This window comes from Aythya marila, assembly GCF_965140915.1.
Source record: "Aythya marila genome assembly, chromosome: 4".
In the NCBI taxonomy this organism is placed as follows: Eukaryota; Metazoa; Chordata; class Aves; order Anseriformes; family Anatidae; genus Aythya; species Aythya marila.
Window position 1 is genome coordinate 11,298,430 of NC_139045.1, and position 26,936 is coordinate 11,325,365.

General features: G+C 36.7%; 1 protein-coding gene across 1 annotated transcript in view; it reads right to left on the reverse strand.

Annotated features, from left to right (window-relative positions):
- Positions 1 to 3,788: 3,788 nt before the first annotated feature.
- MMRN1 (multimerin 1) overlaps positions 3,789 to 26,936 on the reverse strand; it is a 41,587-nt gene continuing 18,439 nt past the window's right edge. The window contains exons 4-8 of the mRNA XM_082760091.1: positions 23,303 to 23,401; positions 20,368 to 20,541; positions 13,334 to 15,313; positions 5,958 to 6,104; positions 3,789 to 4,804 (exon numbers count right to left, since the gene is read on the reverse strand). Of these exons, the coding sequence (XP_082616217.1) occupies positions 4,383 to 4,804; positions 5,958 to 6,104; positions 13,334 to 15,313; positions 20,368 to 20,541; positions 23,303 to 23,401 (2,822 nt within the window). The 3' untranslated portion in view covers positions 3,789 to 4,382. The remainder of the gene's footprint in view (positions 4,805 to 5,957; positions 6,105 to 13,333; positions 15,314 to 20,367; positions 20,542 to 23,302; positions 23,402 to 26,936) is intronic.

Sequence of the window (26,936 nt, forward strand, 5' to 3'; positions counted from 1 at the left end):
GACAGCTTTGCAAATAACAAATGACTAGAACTAGACTTTTACTGAATATTTTAAATACAAAGTGGTAATAAATACTTGTATTTCTTATAGAACTCTGCTGAAAACATAATTACATTGGGAAGGCTTAGTCAATACAAAGACTTCCTCTACTGTAAATCAAGAAGCCTTCTCCTTTTGATAACACTGTAGCATGGGGACAGTGTTATGTATGTGGCTCTTGCTTTCTAGAAGTCAGTTGAGTGTACAAAGAAGAATTAAGCAAGTTAAAACAGGATGAAAAAATATAGACCGTGTTAACTCTGTGACGCATCTGATGGCCTAAAAGGGTTAATGAAATCCATGAAGCTTCTAGGCTTCCTGCAGTCATGTAGTAGCAGTCTGTTAATATTTTATTAACTGATCTTTGCAATGTGTGTGCAGAGTTTTGTGTCATATAAAATGTTAGGCCAGTCATTACAACTTGATAAGGAAAATGTGTAAATCTATGGTCTTTCTGGGGACATTTTTGCATGCAGTTTCTTTGTAAATGCCACGAGTATATTTTTGTTTCTTTTTAATAGTTTTGAGCTTTTCTTCTCATGTGTCCAGATACAGCTGCTAGGAAGATTCACTTTCACAACTGTCTTAAAACACTTGCAATCACACTGCAAAGGTACTTAATCATGAGGCACCAAACCATTTGGTGGGGTTTAGCTGCATTGTTCCTTCTAATAGGTACATTCACTTCAATGCATAAATTCAGAAATAACACCTCTCTTTACACTTCCTGTAAATGTCGGTAATTATTTTTTCCCCAGAAAGAAAAAAAAATTGAACAAAAATATCCCAGATGCATGGACAGAAGGCAATACTCATAAGTCAGCATCAGACAGGCATGTGTTAACAGAGGGATTTGGCATGAGCTGGAAGGAAGCAGAGTTGTGCTGCCTATTCAACTAGAAAAGGTATGTGAGGAAAATAAACTGCTAATCTCAACATGAATGCAAAGTATATGATGGGCTGGGGAATGCATTTAGTGATAACTTGGTTGGTATAGGTGAGGAAATGATAATGCAAGCTTCAAAGTAAATTGGATGGGCTTGTCAAAGCCAAACCAGACCAAATGTTGCCATGGTTATTGAATCACCCAAATAAAGAGAACACCGCTCACTCTAAAGTACAAAGGCTCAGGATGTCTTTGTGGTCCCTCACAGGAGCTGTGGGTAGAGATGAACATTCAGATTTGCTGCCTGCTATTATTAGGGAATGCAAATCAGACAGCGAAAATGAAAGTAGAGGGGTGACAAAGTACCTTAGGAATGACCTTTCTTGGTTGTTTCCTAAAAAGTTCTCCTGGGAGTTCAGACTGATTAATTTATCATTGTCTATTCTGCATAATGGTTTCAGATTTTATTGATCTTCAGTTATTTTTCAATATTATGTGCTTCATTAGTCTACGCAGTCAATGTACAGAGCCACAGTCCCATAAATAAGCCTCAAGAGCCAATGCAAACCTATATGCATAGTGAAGAATCTGTACTTTGTTTTTTAACAACAGACAACGTCCAGTGTACTCAGTTTTAATACATCTGTGGAAAGATTTTGATGGATTATTGCAGAGTAAAATTGTATAGGGTACATTTATTATGTGTGTTTGTTTTTTTAAAAAAAAGTTTTTTTTTCTTCCATATTTTAAATAATAAGCTTCAGTGCTATTTTGAATTAAGGAAATGATTTTTCTGTGTGTTACAGCTACAGACATGGCTTTAATCAGAATCCTTACACTACTACTAATGAATCTGGAGTTGAGAGAGAGAGAAAAAAAATGGGGGGGGGTGGTGAAAGTGAGAGGGGGAGAGGGAGAGGGAGAGACGGAGGAAGGGAGGGAGGATGGGAGGCAGAGAGGAAGAGAGGGAGAGAAGGAGAGAGGAAAGAAAACCAATACCATGACCTGGAAAGTTTCTGGCTCTGGGGGGAAAAATAGTGCCTATGAAGATGAGGAGCCAGATTGAATGATTTAGTGGCAAGAGAAGCAAGGACAAAGAAAGTTACATTAAAACAGAGATGCAGTCTCTGATGGGTCATTTGAATTTCATCTGCAGAGTAATTTTCATGCCATTTAGCCATAGCCATAGCAGGAATAAAGAAGACTAAACAGATTAAAATGACAAAATCATACAAGGGGGGATTGCGGCACGTGGTCATTATGTTTGATAAAATTCAATGATATGGAAGGCTGAGTTAGTGCCATACCAAGGACTTTGAGTATTTACAGAAAAATATAGTATGCAACAGGAGAAAGGTCTGTAGCATGCTCATTCAGCATTCATGGTATATTGAGAATTCATTGGGCATGAAAGTGAAAGGATTTCTGGCCTCAGAAATAATAAATAAATAAATAAATAAAAGAAAAATACAAGCAACAGCAAAACATTCCAACCTGTTAATGAGATTTGCAGTTGACCTTTATTACAGTGGCTCTATTTATTTCAGATCCTTTAAGGAAACATAGGATATTTTGTATGATTAATGATGCGCTGCAGGATCCATTAACAATTAATTAGTGGATTTAAGGCTTCAGAAAATAGGCTTTTATCTAAAGTTTTCATCTCCCTTGGAATCTCGATAAGTCTTTAAGAACAGAAAATAAGCCTCTGACATGTAACCAACTAGCTAATGTAGGCAAAGAAATGATAAGGGGCTTTCTTTCAGATAACAGTGTTCAGAGAAAAAAGAAATGCAATAGGAAAACTTGGCCTGCAGTAGGCTGTATCCATTTCCCTAGGTCAAATAGACTTCATATTCCACAGCAGGATTAAACCAAGATTAGAGCAGATGGTAAAATCACTGTTTGCCCTCCCTTGGGTTTTCCAGCATTTAAGAGCAGTGTTAAATTTGAGGTCATGTTATGCATGACACGCTGCTGGTGTTTGCTGTTACAGGACACTTTGAATAACTTCCCTTCCCAAGAAGATAAGCAACTTCACAGCTCAGCAGAAGTTGAATCCTGGACACTGGCCTGGGCTCAAGCAGGAGGAGTCCTGGGCTAGGGCTGCTGGTCAAGGTGGCTGCTCTTAGTATCCCTTAAGAATGAAGAAATAGTCTACCGTCTAGCAGTGAAAATATTTAATAAACTCAATGGGGGCGGGGCAGGGGGGGGAACACACAGGACGGGACAGAGAGATCACTACAGTATGTGTTCTTTTGTTTGACTTTACTGTAAAATTTTACTATAACATAATTCCCAATTAATATACATCAGTAGTAGCATTTTTCTAGGATATGTAAAATTCAGTTATCTTATTTTTATCCACATGTATGTTCAAGCTGTTACTTTATGAGGCAATGTGATCCGCTATTGCATACAGGCAGTCATATGTGAAAATATGTTGTTTTTTATTGTATTGATGCTTGGAAATCACATTTTGGATTATGCAGATCAAAGTTCATTTTATCTTGCCTTAACAGTTAGCAAATATGATGCAGAAAAAAATAAAATAATAGATTTATAGAATTCAAACTTGGAAAGGACTATTATGATTATCTCATTTAACATTTTATACATAGGCCAAAGTTTGTACAGCAAAATGTATATAAAGCCCATATAATCATGCTTACTCAAACAAATGTCACCTAAGGAAAATCTCTCAGTGGTTTAAATGCTTCAAGCAGTAGAAAGAGTCCATCAAATCCATTGTAATGTTTTTGCCATGACTAATTATATTCACTGGGAAAAATGACCACCTTATTTCTGATTTGAGTATATAAATATGCAACTTCTAAGTATTCCCTGTTTTATTTCTGCTAGACAAAAAAAAAAAAAAAAAAAAAAAAAAAATACAGTTTGTTATCATACTGATTACATACAAAATTTTGAAACAATTAAATGCAGAATTCTCTAGGTATGTGGTCAATGATGTCAGGCAAAATGAAAAATATATATATATATTTTTTCCAAACAATATATACATGACTATCACTTGATACAATGAGCTATACAGTAACCCAACATCTGAATCAACAAATCTATCCATCACTTAGGTGTGCACTCAGGTTGTAAAGTGATCATCAAAACCAGCTTTGATTTTTCTTGAGAACTGATTCTCAGCTTCCTTATGTAAGTATATTTATGAGATGTAAATGTAGAAAATAATTATATTTGTGTTTCTCACTCATAGAAGGAGGATGCTTACTTTTCCCCTATCTCCAGCCTCTGGATTCTTCGTAGGTGTGTACATGCTACACACAAGCAACTTGGAGGATCAGACACAAATGCCAATGCCATTGCTTTGGTTACTTTCAGAAACTTATTGAAGTGAAAGAAATTAAGTATTTTAAAAGCAAAGATAAATTTATATGCCAGTTGTTTCATTTGATAATTACTTTATACATTTATGAGTGACTTATGTACGATACAGCAAGTAACCACTAAAGGTAGTGACTGGTGGATACTTGGCTGGTATAGAGCCAGCTGCCAGTCTGAGCCAGACTTCTTGACCATAATTTAATTCTAATAAGGCATTTCCAGTAATTACTCTGTCAGTGTACTTGTTGCTGTTAATATTTTCAGCCTGAAAACTAAGTTTGTCTATTCCATCAATGACCAGATAGCCAGAGGCACGGGGACTAAATGATTCAATGGTATATTCAAAAACATACACCCCAAGATATGGAACATGGAACTTCCCACTTGCGGGGGCAAATGAAGCTCCGTAGTTGACATCCAGATTGTTAAATCTGATGGGTCCTGGAGTTGTCATCCCATATGTATGAGAGGCAAAAAAAGCCACCATAGGTGCATATCTGTATGATCCCTTTGAAAAATCTGGAAAGGAATAAAGAACAATTTCAAGTAATATCCATGGCATTTCCCTCTCATTCTTCCTGTTATATTGTAGACTTGGATTAGTGAGAAGATCCGAAAAAGCTTTTCTGAAGTCACATAATTGAGTAATTTGAGCAACTAAAACAGTATTTCTACATAAGCACACAGTTTTTCCGTAATGTATAAAAAAACATTTTTCTTCAGAATTAGTGCCAGGTGTATCCACAAAAGAAGAAATTTAGAAAAAAGCAAGGTAACTGTGATGGACTATGCTAAGTTAACATGAAGAGAGGTGCTATTTTTCTTTTCTTTCTTCTTTTCCCCTCTCTACCCCCATCCCATGATATCTTTCATTGTTCATCTGTGTGTGCTGAAGCCAAGAATTTTCTCCACAAATCTTAGACAAATAGTGGAGAGGTTTAGTACTCCCGACGTTAAATGAGGGAGTAAAAGTATATGTGTTTCTCTTCCAGCTGAGCATGCACACTGTGATTCCCTGCCACTGTAAAAATGATTTTATTCACTATTCATATGCTGTCATGAATGAGAATCAGCCAAACAGCTGCTGAAAGCTGCATTAAATTCTCATTCCATGCAGCCTGGATGTAAATTATTTATTTGTTTTCTGGGCTGAATAAGCACAGTTTGCACTTTTCTTCTTTGAAATATCTTTCAAGGGATGTATGGTTTGCTACTGAAAATCAGAGGTATGCCTAAAATGACTCCTCCAGGCTATAGTCCCATATATTATGGTAGCTAGTGGTATTTATAGGGCATTTCATGCAGTGTTGAAGCTAGTATTCCCAAGTGATGTGATTTCACCTCCCCCCTTGAATTCCATGATGTCATGTTCAGCTACATCTATTGCATTCCCTCCTTCAGCAGCCTTCTGCACAAGTCAGCAGGGAGCTTTCCAGCTATTATGGCTGGTCCCAACCCAATTTAATCCTATTGTCTGGTCATATTAAAGAAAGAGATCGAGAGTCACCCACAGGAATTGATGTCTTCAGCACCAAAACACAGGACATTACTTCTTCAGTTGGTACTCATTAAAGTGAAATGTGAGACCTTTGACCAGCGAATGCTCTCTAATTAGACCTTGGGGCAAATGCCCATGCTGCTAGCATATTGCACTACTAAATTTTTTACTTGCCAACACTCAGAGAATTGTCGTTCACCAGCTTCGTACTGCAGTTGACTCCTCCAAAGGGGTGGCGACAAGCACAAATAAAATTCTCTCTGTCATTGATACAGGTTCCTCCATTCTGGCATGGGGAGCTGACACAAGCTGAATACTGCCCTGTGATAGAGAGGGAGGAAAAACAACAACCTTAAGTTTCAATGGCATGTACATACCCAAACAGTCATTACAGTGACATTGCCCAAATTTTCAATATTTTGGATTTTGGATGGTCTTTTCATCAATTCATAAAGCTGGTGTCATTTCTGCTGAGGTTCTGTGTGAAGGCTAACTTCAGACCCTGTCCAGGTCGTTCAGCATCTCTGCTAATTCAGCCTGCCTCTTTCCCTGAACATAGCATATCCTGAGCTGGTCTCCAAATTATTCAGAAATACCTATAAAAGCTTAGTTCTGCTTGTCTCTGGGGGTCAGATACATGTAATAAGATGAAAGATATTATAAATCTACCTTTTTTGGAGCATCTTGCATGCCACACATGAGAAGCATTAAAAGACTGAGATATCTGAACAGCTGTGACTGCGTAGTCCAAGAGAGTCCTGTCAAGAAATAGCAACCTTTCCTTGCTCATTTCTCCCCATTCCTTCCTCCTTAAATTTAATGACCTCCCTCCTCGTAATAAAAGTTTAAAGCCAGCAAAGCCTGGTTACAGCCGAGCATTAGGAAATATTCCTCCTGCTGTTCCTGACACGAGTCTTTCTATAACAATTTAAGGCAGGGTGGACCTACAGATGATCCTTGGGACAGGTTCAGTTTGGAAGATACTCATTCCCATAAGGAGGTGAAGGTGCTGAGAATCAGCCCCTTCTGGCACAGAGACCTGCAGTCTGTCCAGCATCAACTGGCAGTTGACTTTCTCTGCTGACTATCACACAGCTGGCTCAGTCCTCATCCTCTCTTACTGTATTGTAGCTCTTAGACACTGCAACAAAACAAGACACAGTGAAAATCAGGCAGTCTGTGATCGTGTGATTAAAGAAGTAGGCTGGATAAGCTTATTAATGGGAATGTGCTGAGAGGTTTGGAGCTGACTGCAGGAGCCCCTCAGAAACAAACAGCAAAACTTGGAAAGGCAATGCTGACATATCCAATTTTATTTCCTTCTTTTGGTAAGACAAATGAAATGATTTTTTTTTTTTTCTGTTGCTTCAAGCAAATCTGTGTCTTGATTTGGTTTCACTAATGCAAGCACAGAAGGTTGTTCTCAAAGGGCATATTCAATTCATTGTTGGGCATAGCAAAACACAGATTTTGTACTTCTGGTGTTGAGGATAGGCTGTCCTGTCTATGACATTATTCATCCAAATGTGTCACAACCACTGGGGGTGGGCCAGCTACTGGAGATGAAAGATCTTAAAAGCTATCTAAACCACTTCCATTACCGGTTCTTTGTCCATAAATAAACTCAGTTCCAGAATATCCATGAAAATTGCTGTAAAAAATATATATTTCAAGCAATAAAAATTATTGATGATTTTGCAGAGCATCTTCACTGAGGATGTCCTCACCTCTCTTCCTATGTATGTGCTGGCCAAATCATGCTCAACCGATATGGAGAAATCTGTAATTCCAGTGCTTCTGAGCTCTGAGGCAGTAATTACTGAGTGCAATTATATAATGTTTTGTCATAGCCGTTTGGAGGAACAACATTCAGGCTATGTTAAAAATTAAACATCACTATGAAAAATTTGAAACACAAAGTATTCCCAAACTATACATTTTTATTTTCTTTTTCCTTTGCTTTAGTCAAATAAAAGATGTTTTAGAAAATGAAACTTTTCTTTGCCAGCAACTACCAGTAGAGCTGTGGAAAGAGAACTCCATATAGTCCTGTGATAAATCTAGATTGGTAGGTAGGAACTGAAAAAGCCTTTTTTGAAAGAGTTTACTTATTGCCAAGGAAGTATTAAACTGGATCTTCACATAGGTATTCCAGTAATGCCCACAGTTAGCTAAGATTCCTATCGGACTATTTCACAGACTGCTGCATTAAGGCAACTAAATTCCACAGGAAATTTTAGTTCAGAGACTAGAATGCTAAAGCACACTGAACTGTGCCACTTGAACTTGCACTGATGAACCATATAGACCTAAAAACACAGCAGTAATTTTTTTCACAGAAAATGGTGTTCACCCTATAATGCCTAAAATAAAGGAACTCAGTAATTCATGATGGAGGTCACAGCACAGGCAACTGGACACGAGGAAATTATGCTTTTCTTCCTAGATTATAGTTTTGCTGCAAATTTAATTGAAGTTATTTTTCACTCATATTTGCCAAGTGTCCACAACGGTTTAGAAGTTGTGTGAAAGGAAAGCAGAAAAGGAAGGAAAACAGCTGATTGTGTCGACTGTATCATATTCCCAAAATACCATAGAATGCTTTGTGTAGGAACACAGCTCATTCTCTGCTAATTGTCCTCTGCTTATCATAAGCAAGTATATCCAAGAAACAGGAAAAAGATCACATGAAAGGAAATGATAATGACATTGAGACCAGTGTTTTAGCAGTCTGCAGAGGGATGATTTTGCCTGAATTTAACCTTGGAGTTAAACCAAATTCAGACATAGCTTTACTTTTGTAAATTAACTTACTTTTTGTAAATTAACCCTCATGGAGCAGCATTGCTTGGGTTTATGCTTTACTTTCTACAAGCTAGGAGAATCTGTGAAGACTAGAGTCAAATAAGGAGTTTTAGAGTAAGAGGCCAATGCCCTAGACCTCCAAGGAATAAGCAATCTATGCGTAACATCTGTGTGTTTTACAACAGCATATTTTTGTTGTCATTTCTGGAAGATGCTGCTCATCTCCCCTGCATTTTCTTTTTGTTCTTTGCTGAAGGGCATTCTGGAACACTGTGTCCATGTGACAGATACTCTAGTTGGGGTAAAGATGCCAAAAGTTTCAGGTTAGGAAAAGATTTCTTACTATTGTACACATCCTATTTTTAATTAATCCTTCACAGTTTAGTAGTGTAGATGAGGAAGAAGAAACACTTTAGAAAATAATGAAAAACTTTAATTGCAGCTATGAATAGTGGAGAACAAATGAAATGCAGTTGTTATTTACACTTAGAACAGTAAGAGTGGAGATAGTGTATTAATGCCAAGTTTTTCTACTCTTTGGGAGGGCAAGCAGCCAGAAACTCTTTTGGGAAATAGGCTGCCAATGCTGTACAAACAACTCTTCAAACAAATAATGAAGATTTGTCAGTATCTACTGCAGCATTGTTTAGAAGTAAATGAAATATTTAGCAATCTAATAGTCTCCCTATGGAAAGAAGTGACTCCAGTGGTTCAGTTTGGAAGTGTCTGAACAAGAAATGACTTTCCAGTGTTTTCTCAATATTTGGTTATCTGTAGCTGTCTCCGTGGAAGCCTTAAGAGATTGGAAATCTGAGAGCGATAAAAGCAGTGAGCATCCTCAGTAGCCAGGATGCAAGGAGTGACATGGGGCTGCAGGTGAGGGGTTGCCCACCAGGGCAGGCAGGCATGAGCAGAAGGTGACAGCAGAGCTAGAGCATTACCTGGAGAGGTGACGAGCAGAGTGAGGCAGGTCAATCACATCAACCGGGATCAGCCACAGCCCAGCATGACTCACAAAAGACCAGATCATGAAGCCTGGCCTGAGCTGGGCTGGGGCTCTCAGTCATATGGGCAGGGGGTGCAGTGTGAGGGATAGGTCAGGCTGCCTGGGGCAATGCAGGCTATTGGTGCCCTCAGTGCCTTGGTAGGGAATTCGGTTGCAAGTGCTCTATGAAGTTACAAGCTATCCAAGTTACAAAAAGGCACACTCACCACACAGTGATCTTGGACAAAAAGTGAGGACGACAGGAGGCCTTTTCATCACTGCAGCTGTTCTCCCCAGCTTTAGGTGGAGGCAGTTTGTCAAACTTGACCTGAACTACTTTGACCTGAACTACTTAGACTCTGGCAACTCTGTTGAGGTGCTTCTTTGTTAAACAGAGATATCTAACACTTCAACCATGATGTTTTTCAGGTTTACTAAATTAAATACAACAAAGAAGTTTCATCCACCTGTTAGTCTGAAGTGTAATTATGCAAAATGGAGGTGTGTGCCATCAAACTGAACTAGAATAATCATCAAACTAGTGGAATTAAAACAGAGGATCAAAATATTTAATTTGTTTAAATTCACTGCAGGATATAGTGAAAGAGTGGCAATGGAGGCTTGCATTTATGTCAGGAGTCAGAAATCATGAGAAACTATAATCTGACAGAAAAAAAAAAAAAAAAGATTTCCACATATACAACTGCAAACACTCTGACTTAGCCCTCAGTTTCAGTGTGTAGTCCCTGCTGAAACAAACAAATGGGAGCTTGGATTAAAACTAAAAGATAGAATGCAGCCTATTGAAAGTTAGGAGTATTGACCATCGTTTCAGTACAGGGAGTTGTCTTGCTTTGCTGAGTTTTTGACAGAAGCAAGAAGATAGGAGATAAAACGTAACTATTATTGAAATCTTAAATACACTTTAACTCCTTTGGTACTTCATTCTCCGGTGTACTGAGAACACTGATTTTGGTCATTCCCGTGTGAGTATACTAAGATACGTAAGATGAGTGTACTAAGATGAGTGTATTAAGATGTACTAAGGGTGTACTAAGATCTGGAGTGAGATCAAAAGAAGATGAAGAATGAAATGACCTTTATCTTACAATGATGCGCTGTTTTAAATACATAAATATAACACAGTTGCACTCTCAGTTATTCTTGTTGATGGGAGGGCAGAATAATCTGAATAAGGCATAGCCACAACTAACATAAGACATGCCCCAAGAGTGCATTCAACTTTGAAAACTGTGACAGCCTCTAGGTTCTCTAGAGAACAAAACCAACACTAAATGGCATTGGGAAAATTGGAATTTAGCTAAGCTGTCCTTGCTCTGCATCATGCATTTTTGCAGTAGAACAGTGTACTGGAGGGTAGGACCAGACATAATCCATAACAAAGGCTAATGAAGAGTTTACTACTTTTTTCTTTTCTTTAAAGGATGTCTTTGCCCCTATGTTAGATACTTGAGGGTATCTTAAGATCCTAATTGCTTTTTTATCCACTCCACATAGCTATTAAGTTATTATCAGGTGAGAGAGATATTCAGTACTTCTCACACATATTCTACCCTCTAGCTGACAAAAAGCTTTCCTTTTGTTCAGTCTACAACTTGAGACGTCTTCAAACTTGCATGTACCTGCATACATAGTGGAAACTCACAGTGTTTCTCCTTGATGTCAAATGATTGTTGTGGAAAGTGTTACCTCAGGGCCAAATCCTGAACACACTAAAGCCAATGAAAAATTTCAGTCTGTTAGAGTAGAATAGAATATTGAACATTTTAGAATCAATGAGAATTGACATTCACCTTTTTACTGTTTATAGAATATGATTTTAATCTTTGTGGATTAAAATAATGATCTAAGAGCTAATGCACTTTATAATTAGCCGACTGTACCTTAGGATTTCTTCTAGAAACTTTAGTAAGGTCAGCACATATTTCTGGATGGTCTCCTGGAACTTAGAGAGAAAAAGCTTTCCTGGAGAAGTAAAATCTACTGATGTAGAAGATGGATATTTGTTAATTAAGACAATGGTCTTACTTCTTTAACTTATGGAAATGTAATGTATGACTTTGCTAGGCAACAAACTTCATTGAGTGCAAAAGTTCATTACTGCTGGAAAACTGCATAAACACTGCTATGTAAAGACCTTGCTTAAAAATATGACTTTGTTATGTCTGCAATGATCTGCACTTTTTCTAAGTGCGAGCACATAGTTAATGTTATCAAGTAAGCTATTTAATAAATTTGGCATGAGATAAATAATAAATAGGAAAGACATTAATTCACTAATGCAGGTGGCAACTTTGCCTGCTCCAGGCAGGTGGCACTGGTGACAGTTTCCAAAACAGTAGAAGACTCAGGAGGGATCAAGGACATCAGATCTCATTTTCACCTAGTTTTAATTGTGATCAAGGGTTTTGAATTTCCATCCCGTGCAGTGGTGAGAACAGGCAGAAAACAGAAATGACCAAGAAAGAATTGCTGTTTCAATATGTTAAAATAACCAAATTACTTTCTTGGTAGCAAGTGCATTTTTAAGTGTGACTGCTTGTTGGAATAGCTGTATGTTCCCTCTAATTGAAGTGTGTTAAGTCTTTCAGTGGGGATGGAGTTCATCATAAGTCAGATACTTGTGGGATTAGAGCTTTAATGAGCATCCTTTCCATTGATTACTGAAAAGTGCCGTATATAGGACAGGAGGAAAAAAGGAGGGATGGAGGGCAAGACCGCCCCATAACAAGAGCCATAGCCCTTTCTACCACCACATCTGCCTACAATAGGGACGAAATATGCTTTCAGAAATGTTCATACATTTAAGAATGCTGTATAGAAAAGATTTGTCTTGACATTCAAAACTATCTGGACATTCACGTGTCATTTAGGAGTCTGTCTCACTTGTTTTAATGTGAATTAGTCTCCTCTAGGATTTTTTTTTTTTCCAGAAACTATATTTCCATAAAACATCAGCTTGTGCTATTGATTTTCACTCAAATATGATGCCAAAAGGCATAACTTTTGTATTTCTATGAATTCATCCATATAAATGAATTTCATGTGATGATGTTTGAATTTAAGTAAGGAAGCCAATCACACTCAGAATGGCAGCTTCTACTCAGTTGAGCCATTCTCTAGATGAATTCAAGAGTCAAATACACTTTATTAGCTGGACTACTGATTCTGCAAGAACACTGTTATTATTTTAACTTATCTTAATGAATTCAAGTAAGAGCTGTCAAAAGCTTCTTTGCAATCATTTGGTGTATTCACTTGCTTAGGTATTTAATACCTTTCATCCCCATTGATGCTGCAAAGGACTGATGAAACTCCAGATATCTCTCCCAAGTTTCACATTTCTACTGAAATTGCTAATTGAGAGGCAGGCACAAAATTATTGTAGTTTAGATTTTCTCTAAATTGATGGTTAGGTTTGAAAGGTCAGGTCCTCAGCTGAGTGTGTGCGTACACATATATCTTAAACTGATTAGATGTGAATTTATTAAGGAAAATTACATGGAGCTTCTGGGATGTCTTTATTGCAAAGTCTCCTCATAAGAAAAATAAACCTTCTTAGAAGAGTAACCTCAAGTTCCTCCAAAACACTATGGCATTCTCTGAGTTTTTATTCTCCTTCTCCTTAAGTTATTATGTCACCTGTTAAGACTACTCTCTTACTCACTTCATCTCACTGATTACATAATACCCTTTATTACAAAAGAGCCTAATTTTTCTTAACACTAAAACACATTACCTGAATCTATAGTATTATCTGTGTTTCTCTGACTTCGGCTTGCCAGGCTCATGGTGATGTTTGTTGTCCCTTTCTTCACTGGAGCTGGTTTCTTTATAGTTGGTTTCACTTGCTTCTGAAGTTTGGTGATGTTGTTCATTGCGCTTGCCACCAATATGTCAACATGCTCAGTTAAATTCATCAGGATAGTCCCTGCTTTTATTTCAAGCACAGATTCAATGAGCTCTTTGAGACCTCTTTGCAGTAGGGGAATATCTGGCTGAGCAAGTTTAATTAGCACAGGTATACTTGCATTCACTTTTTGGATGGTGCTGTTGGCATCCTGACACAGCCCCCAGGCTTCATGAGCAGTCCTGTTCAGAAGTGGAATGTTGTTTGAGAAGCGGATTGACTTGGCTTCCAGAGCCTTAATCCTGGAATTCAGTGCCTGGAGCTGAAGTGAGATCATTTGTTCTTTCTCCGTTGAGGCAGCCTTGTTTTTCTTCAGTGAGACACAGTTATTTGCCAAAAACTTAGAAATTTTTGACTCCACACCCAGGAGGCGAACCTCATGGTCCCTAGATTCCTCCACAGAGTCAAATATTTTTTCTTCCAGTCGGGTGATTTCTTTTTGTTGACTGTCCACTTTTGATGATGTTTCATTTAAAATATAGTAAATTCTTCTGAAATTGTGGAGCATAATTTTGTCTGACTCCACATAAGGAAGATCAGAAATGGATGTAACTACTTGTGAAGTGAATTCCTGTTTCTTGCCAGTAAGCAGTGTCCAGAGGGTTTCATTCAACTGTTGAAACTGGGAAATTAGAGCCAGCAGGCTGTCCAGCTTCTCCGCTCTGCCACAGCAGACCTCAGTCTCATTTTTCAGGGCATGTAGCGTATGTTTCAGTACATAGTTATCTTGAATAGAATCAATAGCACTGTTTATTACTGTCATGGTCTTGTTTAATCCATCCTCTATTTCCATAGAGCATTCATTAATACGACTGTCAAAGAGTTCCTGATAAGCCTGAGATTCATTTTTAAGTCCTTCCTGAGTTTTAGAAAGTCCCTTGATTGTAGAACTCATTCTGTTAATGGCAGTTGTGAGGTTTTCAAGCTTTTCATTAATTGCTTCAGCTTGAATTTGATGTTCATAGTCTGAAGTCAGACTAAAAGGTGCCCCTTGTTCAATCAAGGGTTGCAGGATCTCCATGTCATAGCACAAATCATTAATTTGCTCATTCATTTTATTAATCTTACTGTCCAATGGAAGGACCATGTCAGAGAGACTTCTGTTTAGGATAAGCACATTCTCTTGGGTTGCTGCCAGCTGCATTTGGAAATCCTTTCTGCTCTCTGACAACATGTCATCACAGACTCCCAGAACAGAATCTCTCTGAATTTCCAGTTCAACACTGAGATTGCTGATTTTGCTGTCCTGGATTCTTAAGTCATCGTAAATCTGCAGCACCATCAGGCCCTGTTTCTTTACTTTCTCATTCAGTGTGAACATGTACTCTGTAATGTTGTACTCTGTGACTTGATCTGTTGAAGGGATGTTTTGATTTGAAGACTGTTCAGCTGATAAAAGTTGTTCATGAGCATCTTTCATTTCAGTAAGGGTCCTATTTAAAGATTCAAAATAAATGACACATCTTGATTGTTGATGTTCCAAGTTCTCTTCCAAGGATTTCTGCTTTTTCTGTAAAGCTTTCACAGGCTTGTCACAAGTTAGGGTCATTTCCTCTTTCATCTGCACCATATGACTTTTTAGCTCCAGAATGTCAAGCTTTGTTGGCCCACTCTCTTTCTCTTGAGCAAATTTTTGTTGAGTTTCATTCAGATGTTTGACTGACTCTTTTGTATTTTCAAGATCTTCTGATAAACTAGACACAGTCTTGAAAATTTGAGCAATGCTCTCTTGCATTTCTCTTCGAAATCCTTCTAACTGTTCTCTGACAATGTCTTTGACTAACATATTAATACTCTTGGATTTGAGACCTTTGGGAGAAAGGATAAATATGGAAACAATCAAATCAATAGTCAGCAATATTTTTTTTTTCCACAATGTGAGCACAGCGCTATAAGGAAGTGAAATGCCCACTTTGGTTACCCACCCACAGAGGAAAATGTGCAGCTGAGGAACACAGAAGATGACTACTTGTATGAAGTCTCATCCCTGCTTCTAATGAAATCAGAGGGAATTTTGCTATTATTTTGAAAATGCAAACTCATCTGCTGTATATATAGTTTCAGTTTTGATTGCCTAGATAAGCTGTCTCTGAGCACTGAAATTGGGAGAGTTGTATGCTTTTGTGGCTTGCTCGGAAGAAAACAAGGTGTCCTTTTTCCATTTGGAATGTAAGAAAAAAATGGCTTTAACAACGTTATGGTCAAGAAGAAGTAATAGCAGAGATTATTATTACCTTCCTATTCTATCATGTATGATAAGTGATCATATGACACACTATAGTGAGAAAGAAGAAAATAAAAGTAATAGCCTTATTACATATCTAAAATTAAGGTATGATAAAAATGTTGCAAAAGACAGACTTTTAAGTTACACATTTTAAGTTAGTCTTGAATACTAACTTCTTTAATAGCTCCTAGGAATACTGATCCTGAAAAGCAATGGTTAAAGGTAATTATGTGGGAATTCTGCTCCTGTGTAGAATATCAAAATATGACTCCTGTATAGCCTTAAGTGGGTAAAAGCAGTCATAAAATACTGTCCATCAAGACTGCTGCATAAAAATATTGAATTAATTAGAGCAATAATTCTGCTCCATTATGAGATTAGAAGGACTTTTTCTTTCTTTTTTTTTTTTTTTTTTTTTTCTTTTTTCTTTTTTTCTCCAAAGGTAGCCCCTGTGTCCAGTTAAAGCACTGAAACATGTAGCCAGCTTGCCGTATAATGATTATACTCTTCAAGCTCTATAATACTTTGATGACTATCAGTTTTCAGATTAAAAATTATTGGTAAAGATAGAAACTCTTCCTTTGCCTTTCTCTGTTTTCCTCTAAACTACTTCTATAGCCTGGAATGCTATATCCAGTCTGAGGGTTGGAGCCTTCATCTCTAAAACAGCAAGGCAAACTCTGAAACCTTATTTGAAAATACATTCTCAGCAAGAGCAATATAAGTGGCAGGAAATCAGACCCATAAAACATAAGGACAATAAATGCCAATACAGCTCTGGGCCCCAAGGGTGCAAAAGAAAGTCCCAATAAAAATGGTTTTGTTCTGAAAGCTAGAAACATAGTACTTTTTCTATTCAGGAAATCCATTTGAATTATGTGTGTCCTTCCAGCTGTAAACAGGCTAATGTAACTGATAAAGGCTGCTTTCTATGAACTATAAATGAGTTTCAGTCTTCATTATGTCTGATAAAATGGACAGTAAACATCTCTGATGCTTAGGGGAGAAATCTGTCACTTGTTCAAGTGTTTTTTTCAAGGTAGGATATAATAGACAAGTGCAGTAAATTTGATAGCATAGAAAAAAGCCACTTCAGAAATATGAAATGAAGTTTCCCAAGCAATACATTCAGTTGCTGTCAACTGTGGTCACAGATGTTACAGCATTTTTTTTTTACATACAATATGGAAAACAACAAAGTGATAATATTGAGATTGCCTCTATTTTTTCACTTTTGACTACCCAAACAGCAAGTAAATGACTAGACAAATATATACACATGAATGTGCACTCACATATGCAGAGTTTTGTCAATGAACTTCACTAAAAGAAAAACAGCAAGATATTCGAAAATGAGGATATACTGGCAGCTGAGGGGAGGATCCAAGATATGAATGAAGAATAAAATAATTTACGTGTAAAGGAAACCATTATCACTGATGATTTGGTCAGGATACTTGAAGGTGCTAGAAAATATTTTGTAGTTTTAAGAGTCACAAGGAGTGAAGAGAAGTTTAATGGCTGTGGAAAAAAAACAAAGTTACTCTATGCCTTCTATGAGGAATTCATTCCATTTCTTCATGTCAGCAACATATTTGGATGAAAATCCATCCTGCTGCAAGAATTATTCTATGGGATCTACACTGGCCTTTTGTTTCTGTGACAGTCAAGAAACTGCCAGCCTCTCCTCTCCCATTCCTACTCTATTTAGCTGGATCATGGGTGTTTTGTGGATCTCAGCTCTGTTTTTCAGGTGTTCTTGTTATTACCAAGATGATGAAACCTGACAAAACAAACAACTTGGGGTTTCTCTCCATTGTTTCCTGGCTAGGATAACTAGGTACTTGGTAAGCAAGTACTGTTTTTATTGCTCCCTGAGGCTGTGGGAGCATACTTCACAGGAAAACCTGAACCAAATTCCTGCTGTTGGTGACAATCTTAAGCTTGAGCTAAGAATACATGTGAGTACATTCATGGATGCAACTCGATCTTTCTGTTGCTCATTTTGAAATGGAAAGTTCCAAACTACCTGTGATCACTAAGGATCTCTTGAACTTTTTATGAGATTATGAATTTTAATTTTAACTCCCTGGCTGAAATCCACAGTGCGTAATTACTCTGTGTCAACATATACTCCCTCTGCAGTTTCAATTACTATTTGAAGAATAGTGTGCAAAATAAATGTATGTACACAGGAGACTGAGCTGAGGTTATACATCCAGCTGTAAATGACATTTCTGACTTGGAAGTGATTAACTCTCCATTGCTGAGTTCATTTTTAAAGGAGTGTGCATTTTAATAATGAAGAGGAAAGGAGTATATAAAAGGGCTTGATGTGGATGAAAGAAGGAAGAAAGAATAGCAAAAAATAAGCTGAGTTTATTAAATGAAAGGGAGAACGCCAAATCATTTTCTCAAGACAAGTAAAAATGTAGGATGAGTCTCCTGAGTATTGAAAGCAGTCTTTTTAAATGCATAGAAGACTTCAATAATCAAATTAGAGGAGCATATCAGTTACTACAGTGTCACCTTGTATCAACAGATGACAGATTTGTGGGACCAAAGTCTATTTACAGATAAAAACAAGAAATAAAGACTTTGTAAACTGTATTGAATTGTTTGTTCAAAGAAAAAGGCATCACTCCAAACAAACCTTGATACAAATCTGGGTAGCCATTAGAATTTCTGATATGAAAAAAGGTGAATAATGTATGTGAGAAAGGAGGTGGGCATCATGCAAAGAAAATGCAAAGGCAGGAGGAAGAAGGAAGAAACCTGAATAACATGAAGGAAATACAGTCTTAGCTATTCTTTGAAAGCATATTGCTTCAGCAGGCAGTGGTAGTGGGGAAGCTTGTGAAGTGTTTTGCTTCAGGTGAGCTTCTAACAGTAATTTTTAGCAACTCTGATGTATGCTCTGCGTCTGTACTGAGCTAGAGGACAGCATGGAACTCTTGACAGTTTCAGTTTCTTTAGAATATTCTTTGCCCACTTGGGATATGACAGAGTGATACTCCCTGGGCAGAAACTGCAGTTGCCCTTTAATGTTATTACATGAGCCAACAGAAACATGAAGCTTGTCCTCTCTCCCCTGTTCCATTCATTCCTGCTGTTTACCTATGTACAAGCCAAGAATAACCTGTATTGGAGTGCCCATAATGAGAGTTAAGGAAAGTAGCTGATGGCAGCATTTTCATTACAGCTACCTGATTAGGAGGTAGATCAAGGACATAAATCAAAAAAAGGCCAGCAAGAGGGGATTTCATTGAAGCAGGTATAAAATAGAACATGGTAGATAAAAACAATAAAGACTTAAACCACATTTACAGACAAGTAGGAAATAATGTGTTGATTTTTTTTTGTTTGTTTGTTTGTTTGTTTTGTTTTGTTTTTTAACTGTGCATTTTAATTAGGACTTGGGCCCCTAAATATAGATAGGGAATGGAGAAGCAGGAGCACAGCAAATGACCTCTTGGAATAGCATCAAAATGACAGCTAGAATGAGTGGAATATAAAAAAGAATGAAGAGAAAGCAAAAGGGAAATGGGAAATATTCAAAGACAAATTAAATGTATGCCCAAGGGTCAAGAATGCCATCTAGCAATATGTGGAGAGGTGAAAGCAGGTCACAAAGTGAGAGATGGGATAAATGTGATCCAGGGTACAAGAGAGCCATCTAGCATTTGGCATGAGCAACTTGGGAAACAAAAGAGAACTGAAAATACATGAAATGGGACAACACCAGATAATTGTAAGGGAAATACGAAAGCACTTATTGCTTCATTTAGTTTTATCTCTATGAAAAAGTTTCAATTCCCCCATGTTATTTTTAATCAATAGAAAGTTCTCTGGATTCTGTAACATATTATACAATCAGTTTGGGAAAAATCCTGAAAAAAATAGGAAAGTATTGCATATCAAGGAAATGAAAGCTTCTGTCCCAGTCTGTTTCTTAAGCACTGTTTCTAGATAAGTATCGAACAGATCTTGCTGTGGGATTTACAAAGAATGGATGCATAATTTTGCTGATAAAAATCTGCCCAACCTTCTGATCCCTGTCTATGTCTTTCTCATTCATCCAATAGAATAAGAAGGATAATTTCTTACTTGATTTTTAGCTCATGAGCACAGATCTTTATCAAAGTTAGCCTATTGTTATCACAGAGGCGAATTATTCAGTGGGATGTTTGACATGTTATAAATGCAACTACAGAAATCCTTATATGTTTCCTCTGCATATGTGAATTATGTGTTAAAGAATATTGCTTGAACTTAGTATAAAAGCAAATGCTACCTCCTTTAGCAGCTGTCAGGTAAATTAAAAGCAGAGATAAGAAAGTTTGCAGAAGCTCTAAGTAAGAGAAAATGCGTTGATAGTAGCTTAAGTTACCATATAGATGATATAGTACGTAAGAATGTAAGTCCTTTTTGTTACTATAAAAGATACCATAAGAAATGCTTAAAAAAAAAAAAAAAAAAAAAAAATCTTTCTGTTATGAAACAAGAGTTCTCCCTCCAAATGTTGAACAATAGAATAAGAAAGCCGATAATTGTTTTTTCCCTTTTTTTTTTTTTTTTTTTTTTTCTCCTGGCACCTTTAACTGGGTGAGTGATTACATTAATTTATTTTTCTTACCTTTTAGAAAAGACTGGAGGTCTCTGCCCTTATCTTCATTGATTTTGCCTTCCAGAGAAGAAAGAGTCTTGCTTGCATCATTCATGGCAGCAGTAATGTTGTCAACCTTCTTCTGTAGAAAAGTCAGTTTCATCTCCTGGCTGCTAATCTTCTCATTCATTTTTTGTGTGAGTGCTTGTTCACAAAACAAAATGAGAAGAAGAAAAAAAAGAAAAAAAAAGAAAAAAAGTAGCATTACAAAATTGTGAGGGTAAAAATAAAATGTAATTGACTTGAGAGACATTAGCTGAGAGTGCAGTGAAAAGTTTCTGAATTATTAGCCTGGAGTGAATCATCTTGATTTTTGTCATGTATCATGTATTAGTGACATTCAGCAGCACAGCAGTAAATAATTACTGAAGCATCTGTATCCATTATAAAGCATTTATAATTCCAGAAGTGTACTTTGAATGGTTAGCATATTTTAATCAGCATAATGTCATTCTCCACCTAGCACCCTAAGGGTATTCAGTTAACTCTCATTTACCCTGCCTCCTTTAACACAATCACAAAAGCATTGATTTTTACTTTCCATTTATAGCATAACTTCATGAATTTCCAAGGCTTGTTTCTGAAGAAACACATCATATTTTCAGTGTTGGGATCAAAATAAAGACTTGTTCAAGGGAAAAAACTATCAGAAAAACAGCTAATAGATAAATGACTTCAGAATAATTAGTGTGTCACTAAGAAAAGATATCCAACCTGTTCAGTCAATTTTTTTCAAAACCTGCCCAAATTTTTCCTGGCATTTGTAGTCTCTTCAGGTGCAAAAAGGCCTATCTGGATGGTTTTAAGATAGTGGTAAAGAAGGCCTTGATCTTGCGAACTGAGACTTCATGAAACATCAGCTATCCACCAGTGTTTCACAGCTGACAGGAATGAGACTTAGTCTGAAATTTTCAGAAATGTTGAGAAAATTAAATGATTAAATTCCTGTAAGCAAAGCTATAAAATCTCTTCAACAATTGAGTTCAAATGGCCTATACACATACGTTATACACATAATATACTACACCACATTATCCAAACTATACCATGACTTAACAAATTGCTATGCATAAGATTCTTAAGCAATACAGATAAATATTTATTAGTGCAAATTTACAGTATTGCTATTGATCTTTAGTCACTTTTCATTATGGGATTAGTGTCTTTTCTCATGGCAGTACACTTATAATCAGAAATCATGTAGGCACAGGCTTAGTGTAAAATACAGGCTGTAGGCACAGGGTCCTGAAGACAAGAAAAAGCAAGTTTAAAACCTGAATGTTCTGACTAGAATTTGATTCTTAAATATTCTAATATGTTAAAAAAAAAAAAAAAAAAAGTATCATATCTAACTCAATAGCATGTGGGAAAATACAGAGAATTCACCAAATGCATCAAGTTGGTACAGATGAATTGTGCCAAAACCCACAAGAATGCTTTCCTGTAGAGACACTATGACTGTAAAACTCTTAATAGGTATAGCTTGATGAGTAACCTGTTTTAGGTTAGAGTGTTAGCATCTCCAGCTGTTTACTTTCCCACTTGATGTCCACTTAGACAGAAAACTGTGATTATATCTCAACTAAGTAGTTTAGAGTTTGGCAATTCTCCTCAGCTTTCCTCAGCATCATTGTGGAGACAAGCCATTGGTGGTTCTTTTTGAATGCTCCATGGCATAATACTACTCTCTGACAAAGACAAAAAGACAAGTCTGGATATTTCTGCTCTTTGAAGGAGTATCTCTCTTATTTGAATTACCACCATAATAAATTGAGTTGTTTTCAGTACTGGCTCATGTATAGTCATCAGATCTAATAACTGAATTATAATTACTTTGCGGAGTGCAACACTTTCTTCAGTTACATTTCTGTCAGTCTTACTAAAGGGAGTAGACAAGCTTCAAAAATTAACTTGAAACTGTGGTTTATAAATGCTATGACAGATGGAAATAGAAGCTGGCTTGTTGAGTTCTGACAGCAGCTTACGGAGTGGCAGACCAGGGTAGTCAAATACTCCTGACCCCAGGTTGTGTTTGCAGAGTTGGCAACTAGAACAGGTATCTCTTTATACTCTAAACTGATCCTATCAATTAACATGGAGTGTTGAGATTTCAGTTTTAGTGTTATTTTTCAGGCCAGAATTGCTACTAAGAGAAGTGGCTCTATTTAACGCTATTGATCAGGCTCACTTTTTCATATGGGCCCTCTCTATACACACCCACAGAGGAAAACACTGATCAATATGTTCCAAAACATTATGGCTTAAAATGAACAAAGGTGGGCAAAATATGGACATAGTGAGCAAATGAGTAGTGCAATAAGACATGGTCTCAAACATTTGTGGTTTGGAGTGGTATATCGTCCCTGTGTTGCTTAGTTATTTGATCATCATAGATGGAGTAGTTTAAAAAACATCTAAACTGCCATTACCAAAGTTCAAAGAGTCACTGTACTGATTTTGAATAACAACAATTTTTTTGAGCAACAACTTTTATAAGCAAATACATAACAGAATTGTGTATTCAGGTAATATAATTAACATCACTACATTTTCTTTCAAAGTGCAAAGGTAGTCTACACTACTAGATTTTTTGTTTGTTTGTTCTTCTGTTAATTCATCTAACTCAGTAATGCAGTGGTTTAAATATTTTTTATTCTTTTTTTTTTTCTTTTTTTTTTTTTTCTGGTTTTAGCTTTGTCATGGACACTCTATAGTTCTGTCCTGATTTCAGCTGGGATAGAGTTAATTTTCTTCCTAGGAGGTGTTATGGTGCTGTGTTTTGGACTTAGGATGAGAATAATGTTGATAACACACTGATGTTTTAGTTGTTGCAGTGCTTACACTAAGTCAAAGACTTTTCAGCTTCTCACACTGCCCCACGGTGAAATTAGCTATAAGAACTGACCTGGACCACTGGGGTCCTGTGAAACTCCTGGTGTCCTCTCACTGAGAGTTCTGCTGCTTTCAGCCTGATTGCTGTGTAGAAACGGTTGTTGTTCTTGAGCTAAAAGACAGACAAAAAGGAAAGGATGCAAGTGAAATACTGAATGTGCCTAAATGAGGATTCTGAATCAATTGCTTTCAAAAACAAAACAAAACAATACAAGACAAAAAAACACTGCAGTTTACTCTTCTGCTTAGTACCTATGTAACAGAGTGCAGAACCACATATTTATTAACATAGTGAACAGCTTTATAAATGTCTTCCTGACATTGGTGAGGGTTGGTGTTAATACTATAAGGTCAGAACTTGTCCTAGAATGAACAGAACATGGAAATAAAGAGGGCTACAAATTCTAGATGAACATTTTAGATCAATATAAAACAGCAATACAAATACAATACAAAGATTGCTAGCTATAAAATTATTTACTTGCAGCTATAAGATTATTTTTTTCCTAGGTGAAAGGGATAAAAGTAAAGTTTGTTGAAATTATTTTTTAATTATTTTTTATTTTTCGCAGATTACATAAATCTTCAAATTATAATAAGCTTCTCATTAATGTGATGCTTGCAGCACCTAAAAAAAAAAATGAAAAAAAATTATAAAGCGTAATCAGATTCCGGATTCCAACAACTATTATCTGAGATTTTCAACTGGTACCTACATTAATAATTAAACTTAGGAAGGTGGTAAGTTTGTAAATACTTCCTCTGGTCATGGTAGATGAGGTTTTTCTGTGCTTGTTTTACCTCTCAATCCCGAGATACAAAAGCACTTTGTAAAAAGCTGGACTAACATTACTATTTCAGTACTACTGTTGGGGATACTGTCACCCACAAAACATAGGAAACAGCTGATGGTTCTGGGAAATGAAATGAGATTTCCACCTTCAGGACTTAATTCTCTTTCAATTCACTTTCATTTCATAGTAGTGGGGGAAAAATGAAATATGTACAAAGCAGGTTGTAAACTTGTTAGTGTAAATTCAGACCTATTTTTACATGTTTGTTAAGTTCATGAAGCATTTTGTATTGGCTGTTGTTCCATCTTGAGCACATCTGAGGAATGACACTTCAGCTGAAGTGATTTCCAGCCTTTTAGTACAGTAAAAGAAGAACTTGGATATGGCAACATTATTCCCCAGTTCAAATATTAAAACAGAGTACGACCATAATGTGAGTTTCCAGGGAAACAGAACAAAATGCTGAATCAAGAAATTCTCTATTTTTCACCAGTCTTTTTGCAATGTATATGAGGATCAATAGATTTCATTTAAGTATAAAGTGTTTGAGGTTGTAAATTAATGGGGGAAGTAACAATTAGAATGGGAAAACATCAAAGGAAATTATTAAATGGACTGAAATTTTCATAGAATTTGCTGAAATGGTCTGATAAAAAATACAAAATCCTTAGTAACCATTTCAGTAGCTTCTGTTATTTTTCCGTGGCATGATTATTGACAGGAGTTAAATACTTGCATTCACCCCAATTCATTACACAGCATTTACCAGTTGCTGATGTGATGATATAATCTATGACAAAGGAGTCAGTTACTTGCCCATGATAAAGACCAGCTGATCAATGTCCTTTTATTCTTTCATTTTACTGATCCTTCTGTTGCTCTAAATGTATTCAGCACCACTGTTACAGATATCAGATTTTTTATACTATCCATCTTATCTTTCATTCTCCCTATTAAATCAAGTGCCTTACATTGAAGAACACCCAAATGCTTATAGTCAGTTTTATTTGCTTTTAGAGTTTCAAGGACATATATGTATTGCTGCATGATTGTTTCACTAATGCTTTGAACTGCTCAGATAGCTTAATTCCTGTAAAACCCAGGACATAGATATCACCCTGTTGGAGTAAACCAGTAATGCAGCAAACCACTAATGCATTGTACTGCTTCTAACAGCAGCAAGGACTGTAGCCAGCAATTCACACACATACACACACAGAAAACCAACCCAGCTACCAACTGAATAAATAAATAAATAAATAAATAAATAAAATAGAGAAAGAGAAAAAAAGAATTCCCTGGATTGTACATTTATGGAATTTCATCACTGTATAGGAAAGGCACGTCTCATACAGCCCTAGAAATTCAGGAATTTTATTGGTGAAACAAATTCAGAACAGTCAGTGGCAATATAACTTCTCCTTTATTATTCCTCTAGGCTAGCTCAGCCCTTTTCCAAAGGAACCACTTTGGAATCACAAAGGATCACAAAGTAATTAGGTCTTAGGTGCTGATTGGTCCCACAGCTGATATCCCCATCCTAGATCCCAAACAGCAGCAGATGGGACAGGAGCACCAAACTGAAATACCAACACACACATTCTGTAGGTTCAAAATAGCCATCAAATAACTTGAAATGGGATATGCTATGCTCAGTTTAAGCTAAAATAGAAAATATAAATTCAAAATTAGACTTCCAGTCCACCCTACAGATGACATTTACAATAAGAAGCTCAAGGAACTTGAAGGTTCCTAGCACTTCCAAATACGTTACGCACATAGGAATCCAACACTAGGTTCCTGTTGTTGAATATATTGGCCTAGATGTATAATTTTTAAATACATGGGACAAAATTATGTGCAAAATGATTTCAGGGAATATTAAAAATATGAAAATTGTATCTTTTTCTCTCAATATACTTTTGATGGAGCAGGAGTGTTTCAAGAGAAATCCCTGTGGGGAATTAGGTAGTTTCGTCCCACTCCCTCTCAGAGCACTCCTGTGTTTAAAGGTGAATTGCTACCTTTTGTGTCTGAATCTCACCCCACGCTGAGGACGGCACTTGCTCCTGTGCAGAACATTTTACAGCCATCTGCTGGAGAAATGACATCGCTACCAGGCAAGAGAATTCAGTGCTAACAATGGCTACTGTATTGTCAGCAATTTCAATAACAAGCCCTTTGCTCTAAACCACAGCCAGGATAGATGGAAACAAATTACCACACACTAAGTTACCTCACTCCAAAGCAAAGCTGAATGCAGCATGACCTATATTTGAAGATGTATTTTCCAGTTCTTGAAGTTATTTGTGACACATCATGTAGTATCCACTAACCTTATGTCCAAAAATGAAATGAGATTTCCCTCCCACCCCAAAACATTACCACAGACAAATTGTTTTCTCTAACTTAAGGATAAATAGTTAAAATAAAGCTGTGCTTAGCAATAATAATATGTCACAAACTATGTAACTCAGAACTGACAAGCTCTTTAATTTCAGCAGTTTTGCTCACAGTCAAACATTTGATATTTCTGAATTAAAATACTGTCATTTTGTTTGTTGAATTGTCCGTATTCTGCTGTTCCATGAGATTTATAATAAAGAATTCATGTCTATAGTTTTTCTTTATTAAATGACAACAACAACAACAACCTTTCTTGTAAAGTTGCGCTGTCCATGCTACGCTAGGATACATGTATTACCCAATTTAGGAATGTGTAGCCACATGGGAAGTAGAGCTGGAAATAGTGATATGAACACCACTTTCTTTCCAGAGGCTCTTCTGTGTCACTCAGTACTGTTACCCACAGAAGTATCTGTAGCCAGTTATAATGAGGATACCAAGTACAGT